General features: G+C 36.6%; 1 protein-coding gene across 1 annotated transcript; it reads right to left on the bottom strand.

The window, feature by feature from the left end:
- Positions 1 to 1544: 1544 nt before the first annotated feature.
- Positions 1545 to 8659, bottom strand: Ndufa4 (NDUFA4 mitochondrial complex associated). Its single transcript, XM_010610534.3, has 4 exons — positions 8497 to 8659; positions 6686 to 6774; positions 5913 to 5973; positions 1545 to 1799 (listed from the first exon to the last, which is right to left on the bottom strand). The coding sequence occupies exons 1-4, from the start codon at positions 8536 to 8538 to the stop codon at positions 1743 to 1745; spliced, it is 249 nt and encodes an 82-aa protein (XP_010608836.1). The 5' UTR covers positions 8539 to 8659; the 3' UTR covers positions 1545 to 1742.
- Between the last annotated feature and the right edge of the window lie 542 nt (positions 8660 to 9201).

Below are 9201 nucleotides of genomic sequence, written 5' to 3'. Positions count from 1 at the left end.
CTTTAAGTTGGACTGTTAATTCAGAATAGTATTTAAACAGCTATTTAAAAACAAAATATAAACTACTATTTTATATGTCATTGGTAGTGGTGCTTTTTTTTGTCAGCTCATTAGGACTAAAGTGGGGAAGGTACATCAGCACAAAATTTGTATGTGACCATAATTAAAAACAAAATCAGATGGAAAAAATATTTAATTACATATCTTCATTAAAATCAAAATTAAGTTCCTTAAGTTTCTATGTGATAACTTTTAAATACACATTTACGTGAAAACTCAATATAGGAGTTAAGTCTTGATTAGCAAGAACCAAATGTATTGCTTACTGGATCATTTCACTTGGCCAAAAGGTCTCAGCTGTGTTACAAGTACCTTAAAAATACTCATTTAGTATTTTTCCAGCCAAACTTCAGCTCCATAACCCAGAGAACTGTCCTTCATTTCCTTTACTTTAAAATTGCTATGAATGTACTTCCTGGACATTGAAAACTTGCCAAGACACAGCAGCAGAAATTCAAGATTGCTGAGCCACTAGTAGTGTGTAGATTAACTAATGGTCAACTTGTAATGTCCAGCCGAACTGAATCAGTGTGGTCTGGGATTGAAAGATCCACCTGAGGATTGTTAACCAATAGCTGTAAGACTGGAGATCTTGGCCTGTTGATTTTCTAGAAGCTTGCTGAGGATGGTTTTCCTGATACAAACTAGGCTGTGCTCATCAGAGGAGCTCGGGGCCTTGCTGTTGCTGGAAATGGCTGCTGTATCCATCAGGGGAGCTCTGATCTTCACTGTGAACATCACTTGCTGGCTCCAAAGTGGATCCCTCAGCTGGGTGGCACAAAACCTTCATCTCACCAGCGTAGGTTTTCTGGCTTCCACCACTGGCCTTTGGCCTTCCTGGTGCAGATCCTCAATGTGGACAAGCACGAGACACTGCCTTGGGCTGTAGGCCACTGGCTGGACTTGTGGATAACACTGCCTTGGACTAAGCCTTTAGCTGGACTTGTGTGGAACACTGCTAGGATCCAGGCCCTCAGCTGGATTCTTTGAGCCTCTAGAGTTTAGTTAATCTCTCTTGCACTCCTTTGCATTTGACTTTTTGGGTAATTTATCATAAGCCTATAAATTATGAATAATTGTGTAATGTATTCCCTTGCCAAAACACTGACAAAAGTGTTAGTAATAATGGGCTCAGATTTCAACTATAATCTAGTATCATCAACTAATAACCTTGAAACACTTCAGCAAAGGGAATGGCAAGGTAAGAACTATTGTCAGTAAATGCACATAATTTGATATCAGCCAATAAGAGAAAATCAAGGTTTCCATTTTACCAATGTCACAGAGGCATGAGTATTCTTCCTATTGCCCTTTTGTGTAATTTTGAGTTCCATTTGTTAAGTACATACTAGTGAAGTTACCAATGGCTTATTCACAAAAGCTTATTATAGCACCTTTTACTGTCAATTATACAAACACAAGAAATCCCCCCAAAAAATCACCACCCCAAATCTTTAAATTCTATTAATTTATTTCCTATGCCCTAAAAGTTGAGTGCGGATTTTTGGCATTAAACAGTGACACACAAGTTTCAGAGGTTTATTAATCTGTGTAATAAACTCCAATAAATCAACATGATTTCATGCATTTAGAGGAGGAGTACTTCCTGGTTAAGTGGAAAATTGTGCGGATAGCTTCTCAAAGACCTTCATTTCAAGCAGCTTTATAGTGAAACATTTCACTTAGAAGTCTGGACCTTCTTTCTTCAGTTTGCTGTAATCTACATTCACTGAGTAGAACTTGGAAAAGAAAAATGGTATTTTAGATATTGTATCAAATAGAGATGGCAGAGTAGTTTTAGAATTAGTTTTATTCAGTTTTCTATAATAACAATTATAAAAAATGAATTTTTATTATGAATATTTAACTATAAAAATCATTTCAAAAAGTATTATACCCAAAATTCCAGTCCTGTAATGAGAAATTTTTTAAGGCAAAAACACTGAATCTGTCAGAATAGTATTAGTCTCTTAGTTAAAAATCTATAAAAAAAAAATTCTATTTCAATATAAATAAGAATTCCTCCCGATATATGCTTCTATTTCTGACATATCCAATTCTACAAGTTTTTACTTTATTTTCAGTAAAAACATAGGAGAATCTCCAACAGAATAGAGGAATATTGGGAACTGCCATCCTTACTTGCTTAAAGTGTTATAATTTTGATGGACAAGATCCTGTAACCAAGAGAGGCTAGTGATAAAGGCAAGTATTTTATGTGTGGCTTATGTAATTTTGCAGAAACAAATTGGCTTTACTCTCAACAACTTTTCTGTTTCTCTCGGAGGTTTCCTTAGCTGCCCAAACCGGATTGTATCAATATCCAACTGCTACTCAATAAATTCTAGGGTAGCTTTTAAATAATACAGCATTTTTGCATTTTTAAAGTTTCCTTAATTATATCCAATTAATTTTTAAAATAAACTGTACTGTGGTTGCTTTAAAAAAACAAACAACAACAAAAAAACACAACCTGTCTCTAACTCCCAGTATCTTTTTTTAAAAAGATGATTCATACTTGAAATGGGCCCAGAATTTCTACTAGGGGAAAAAAAAAATCAAGATCTACACATAAGGCCATATAAGGCTATAATTTTGAATTGTTCAATCTTGTGCCAAAGAACACTGAAGTTGTTCTATAAGACATTATTTATCTTCAAAATAACCAAAATTTCATTTTCTTCACATATTTTATTAAATAATCAGTGCAGGACTAAAGTAGAGCACCTGCCTAGCATATGCAAGGCCCTGGGTCTTATCATCAGCACTGTGAATAAAAAAAGTTCATAAATCTATATCCACTGTTTCTTTAAACATCTTTTACTGACCTTTTAAAAAAGAAAAAATCTTATCACCAAGTTATCCTTGAAATGTATACACAAAGACATGGGGTTTTACATACAAAAAGTGACGATTAAATCATAAAAGTTTGCTTAGGTCTGGAAATTTTAAGAAGCAATTAAGCTAGACAATGATACTTCAAAAAAGAAACTATGCTCTCTCCCAACATGTTAAAAAGATTTGCATCTGGCTATACATTAAGAAAAAAAACATTTGTAGAACTCTCCTAACAGATGCCAGGAAGTGGCCTAGATGCTTTATGTATATCTTAGTCACCCGAACTTTTCTCATTTTTTTTTTTGTACCAGGAATCGAACTTGGGTCCTTGTGCTCAAGGTAGATAGATGCTTTATGTATATCTTAGTCACCCGAACTTTTCTCATTTTTTTTTTGTACCAGGAATCGAACTTGGGTCCTTGTGCTTGCAAGGTAGACTCTGGAACCACTGAACTAAATCCCCAGCACTTCTCATTCTTACTTTATAAACAATAAAATAGAAAATCAAGTCATGTGACTGAACAAAAAGCACTGATGCAGGCTGATTTGCTTCAAACTCAAATTTCTCTTTAGAAGTACTATAATTTTCAAATCTGCTTTACTTTTCTACTCCCATCTCCCCTATGATGGCGATTTGAGAGTATCTGAAACAACTATCTCTGTCTTAGGTTGAGACATTTACTGAATAAGTGCCTCTAGGCTTATATCATACTATAGTCCTAACCTGCTGTTTGTGTTAGCTTTTGCAACTTGGCAACAAATAATACTTTGCTGTGAACTGATTATTTATGTCTTCCTGAAATTCATGTTGAAATCCTATTTCCCAACATCACATTTGGAAAGTGGGCCCCAGAGAGGTAATTAGGTCATTAATGTCTCATGAGGGTGGAGTCTTCACAATAGGATTGTTGCCTTTGTAAGGAAGAAGCATGAGAAAGCTCTTCCTTCCTCTCTACAACCTGGAGACAAAAGACATTCAGCAAGAATTGGCTGGCATCTTCATCCTGACTTCCCAGTCTCCAGAACTGAGAGAAACAAATTTCCCCTGTTTAAGCTACTGAGTCTATATATCTAGTTATAACCATCTCATATCTTAGTTTTTTACCAAAGTTAAGCTTTCTTTTCCATTCACATTATTACTGTATGCCATTCATCAACTGATTGCTTCATGTTCTCTTCATTCCAATCCTAGGCTGATAAGTATCCCTTACCTACAAATTCTGGTCTCCGGAGAGATGGGAAAGAACAGAGAAACCACACAGTGACTCCAAACTTGCAAATGTTATTTTTGTCATTGGGCCAGAAAAACAAATTCTCTTAGATGACGATGGATGACTGAGACATTAATTCAGCCTACTTCATTGTTTCCCGTTTAGACGCGCTTAAGCAAGCTTCGCTCGCTCCAGGTTCACCCTTCTGTAGATTTATTTCCTTCTCATTTCTATTATATAACATTATTGTTCATCTTTCCACCCTCTAATATCAGTATGATAGCCACTCACAGCTTAATCTATGTCACAGCCATTAGATTTTTATTGCAACAACGTCCCATTCTCAGTTCACACAGTCTCAACTGGCATTATTATCATATTCGATAGCACTGGTAACTGGCTTAATCATTTAGCAAGCTTTCCAAACTACACATACACAGAAGCTCCATATGCTCTTCAATAGAAAGACCACAACCTATTTGTTTTCTTTTTTAATGTTTCTTAAGTGGAGAAACATTTTTCTCAGGTATGAACCACACCTAAATTCGTAGGACAGAAAAATAAATCACAAAGACATTTTATCATTTTTGAAAACAAAATGTTAACACAAACAGATGGCTTGTTTCAGCTTGGTCAATACATTTTTATGTGCTTCTCAGGGGGGACCTGAGTTAAAAGCCAAATTATACCTAGATTAGCAGAAAGCTTGAATTCAGCTAAGGATCACCCTAAAAGTTGCTGTCATTAGTACAGAAAGTTCCTGACTTAGAAACATTTGTGTTGCAAACTTTCACAGATACATTTGGTCTTTTATGCTTTACATTGTATATTTTGTCAAAATTGTGTAAGACTGAAGAACAAATTCAACTTACAAACATTCTTAAGTCAGGGACTTACAGTAATAGCATTGACCTCAATCAAGGAATCAGGGTCTCCTAAGGAGTCCAGGACACACCTTGGTCAGAGTACTTCTTTTTAAGGGTCCTAAAGCAAACTGCCACCTACACTTTTGATGAAGTAGATTTAGATTAGTGAAGTAGAAATTACAAGGGTGAGTCAGACATGGAATAATTGTATGGTATCCAAATTATACCCACATGCAGGATTACTAAAAAGGTTTGTATGCAAAATGTTTTTAGGTTGAGGAAGTCAGTAAGTAGTTCCAGTACATGAAATCATTCTTACAAAGACTAGTTACAAAGACCACTCTTGAGGAAAGATGTCAAAATATTTAGAAGGTTCATGGTAAAATCTGTTTCAACTCACTAATTTCTTCCCATTAATTGTCATCTAAAGTATTTAATTATACCACTAAGAAAGAACAACCAAAATATCCAATAGCTTAGTGTTACTCAAAATGTAGTCCATGAATCAGCAGCATCTGAAACTTTGTATGAAATGCAAATTCTCAGTCAGTACATCCACGAGTGTAATTAGAATCTTTGGGAGTAGAATTAAACATGTGTTTTCAGAAGCTCTATGTACAAAAAGTTTGAGAACAATTAAGTAGACTACTTAAGAACTAATACAATGAGAAATGAAAACTGTCCTATCTCTTTTAGCCTCTCAATAAAATCTGACACTAAGATTATTGAGACATAATCTTAGTTTCACAACCTGAGCCTAAAGACTTGAAATGGCATACTGTTTTAATACAGTAGGCCATTTTAATTTCACAGAACAATCTAAGAGCTCTTCAAAGTTCTTAATAATAGAATTTTACTTGTAAAATTTCAAGAGAAACTATACCATGACCAAATTTATTACAATATACACTCCAGCAATTTAGATTTTGTACCTCACCTTGTATTGCTCATTGGGACCTAGTTTGTTCCACGGTTCTGGGTTATTCTTCCTGTCCCAACTAAAAGAAATAAAACATTGTAATTGTTATAATGAGAAAATGCTACTAAAATACTATTTTGTATTTCTCAAGAAGCTAATATTTTAAATTGGTCAACGTCTTTTTCTATTAAGGGAAGTACATTACAGAATTAAAACACAATCTATAATATGCAACCCCATGTAATAAATTTTTTAAAAGTAGAACACAGCCTCTTGGGGAAGTTACTCTTGTCCTTACCTTCACAGAATCTATACACGGTTTTTACTAAGTTCAACACAGAAGTGAGATACATGGGTGTATATATGCATTGAATGCTGAATCAATCCTTGCCTATTATTTTTCAATTGCAGAAAAACTACCTATTGTAGAAATCAGGCAAAAATATTCTTATATTCTAAGAACCATGATTGTCTGGCAAGCGCAATGTCCTGAGTTCGATCCCCAGTACCAAAAAGGACAAAAAAAAAAAGACAATTATCTCAATTCTATAAACATTTTAAGATTGGTATTGACAAATCTACTGTACCAGTAAGAAAATGAAACTCAGAGAAATTAGATAATTTCATGAACCAGGAAAAGTAAATGACAACAGAATAGGGATCTGAACTTAATGGCTACAAAAGTCAAGTTTTCTGTTATACTGTACTAGATGTTACCACCACTACAAAAATTTTGGCTCCTAAACTAGCTTGACAAACCAGTAAAGTTTTATACATCTGTAAGTGCTTACCTGACATCTGGATTGAACAATGCCAGACGTGTTAAATACAGTGCTGCTCCAGTACCTCCTGCTCCAATAAATATGAAAAGGGGGATCAACTAAACCAAACACAAAATAGACAAGAATTACGTTGGTTCTAGTGAAACACAAAAGACAAGAATTAAGCCAGGGATGATGATCCATGCCTGTAATCACAGCACTCTGAGAGGCCAAGTTGTGAGGATCATGAGTTCAAGCCCAGTCCTAGCAATTTAAGTGACTTTACCAAGATGCTGCCCCCGCCCCCCAAAAAACCCAACTACAGCTAGAGATGTTGCGCAGTGTTGAGGACCTAAGTTCAATCTCTAGTACCACCAAAAAATAAAACAATATACAAAATAATAACTATCTTCAAATTTCTTGACCAAATAGAAGCTATAGTAGTTTCTACACATTAATTTTCAAGTCTCAAAACTGATATTTTGCAAGCTTGTCTTAAAATTTAAAGAAAAGTACCTTAGATGGAGTTATGATTACTTATAACTGATGGCATAAAAGAAATAAAATGACATGAGTCATGAGGAGCTAACATAGTGGCCCACTTTTATTTTTGCTTTTATCCTTTCCTCTCTTTGTTCTGCCCAAATTCATTCTGCAGGGCTATTTCTTCCCTCACCCCTTTTACCCCTCACTTTTCAAATAAACTTTTAGCACCTTAAAAAAAAAGATTACATTTAAAAAAGATTACTTATAACTGTTCTAAAACAATGGAATTTGCAAATGATGTTAAAATGATTCTGATTTAAGTGTATTTCTTCATGTAAAGCAAATTATATGTAAATGTTTAAATTTTTTAAAAATTTATACATCATTCCCATTAAATTTTATAGCTTCCTCTTTGTCCAAGCTGAGGAGAAAAAGGTCTTTATAAATTATCTGTGTGCCTCCGAATAGTATATGAAAACCATAATCTCTGTGAAATAAGGAATCTGAATAAACACAAACACATCTATTATAAATATATGTTTTAGGAACAAACCGAAAACTTCCTATTACCAATTCTCAGTGTGTATTTAGGGAACTCCGTATGTACTTACGTTTACGACAAAGATTAATGCTATTTTGTGAAATTTTAGGTCCACAAAACGTTGCTGTACTGGGGGAAAATAAGATGTCAAAAAAATCCACTTAAATGAAATGCATTTGTCTTTTATTTTTTGTTTTTTGAGACAGGGTCTCGCTATGTAGTCCAGACTGGCCTTGAGCTCATTATGTACCCCAGGCTGGCCTTGAACTCCGGGTGATCCTGCTGCTCCAGCCTCCCTAAGGGCTGGGATTACAGGCGTGAGGTACCCCTCCCGGCAATGCAATTTATTTCTGCGCTACCAAATCTCCAAAATACCAAGGAGTCCAGCCAAAGTGAGGGTTCCAAGATCAAGGACATTTAAGTCCCAGAAGGCCTGGTGGTGCACTGCGGTGAACGTAAGATCCTCCAAAGGCAGCATGACAAACGGGGACTTTCCTGGAATCTAACCTATACAACCATTCTTCTTGGACAGACCAAATGCAAGACAGCACCGGCCGCCAGACTATTCCAATTGTTGCCATGTCGTTTATCTTCTTAGCAAGTGCCCTCACCTTCCTTCTGCTAGCCAAAACCCTACAATGCCTATCTTAGGTTACCGCCCAAGGTCCTGGGGTAACCAGGACAAGGCAAAGCGAGAAAGGGCGCCGCGCCACGGGGCAATAAGGCTCTCTGAAAGGTCAGAGGTGCAGAGGCAGCCGCAACCCCACTCAAGACGGGCAAGGAAAGAATTCTGGGAAAGGAGTTAGGAACTTACGCTAGGATGCTTCTTGGCCTGACCGATGATCTGGCGGAGCATGTTAGCAGCAGAGGTCTACAGCCCAAAACGTAGAAAACCCAATCTGCCGGGTCAAGACTAAGGAGTCTCCCTACCCAGGTTGCGCGGACTTCCAAAGTCACCCAGGACCTCCTACCTGAAGGACCCCTGGCGGGGGAGGGGAGGCAGGAGGGCCTGGATGCGGCTGTCCTGAACACTGCCTGCACTGATTCGGCTTCGCACACCGCCGCCCTAACCTGGCCGGACCATCACCATTTCCTTCCATGACAAAATGAAACAGCCTTCACGCTTGTATCATGTTTATTCCTGACGAGTAAATTCCCCCCGCCACTAGCCCTCTTCTATGGACCAGACAGGCACTTTTCCGGTGCTGTTTTCAGGAGCATGTGTGTTTATTTTTTTTTCAAGTTCATGCTTGTATTTAATTTGTTTCCTGTCAGCATCCCTATCAGTAGGAGATTATCATGCCTAAGAAGTATCATCTTGCTTTATAGAGTATAAATTGGAAGAGAAACTTCTTATTCTGAGAAACACAGAATCTTTTATACTCAATACAAAGAACCTTTAAAAGCAAGAGCTGTGACTTCCTCTCTCTAGAACTGGTTAACCTGTTGGGATATTTGGCAGATGAATTCTATGCCACGTTCACATCTTTACTAAACCAAGAAACAGCAGCTGCTCTCC

The sequence above is a fragment of the Fukomys damarensis genome, unplaced genomic scaffold, assembly GCF_012274545.1.
Source record: "Fukomys damarensis isolate Sample0158 unplaced genomic scaffold, DMR_v1.0_HiC HiC_scaffold_4, whole genome shotgun sequence".
In the NCBI taxonomy this organism is placed as follows: Eukaryota; Metazoa; Chordata; class Mammalia; order Rodentia; family Bathyergidae; genus Fukomys; species Fukomys damarensis.
This window is presented reverse-complemented; position numbering and strand designations above follow the sequence as displayed.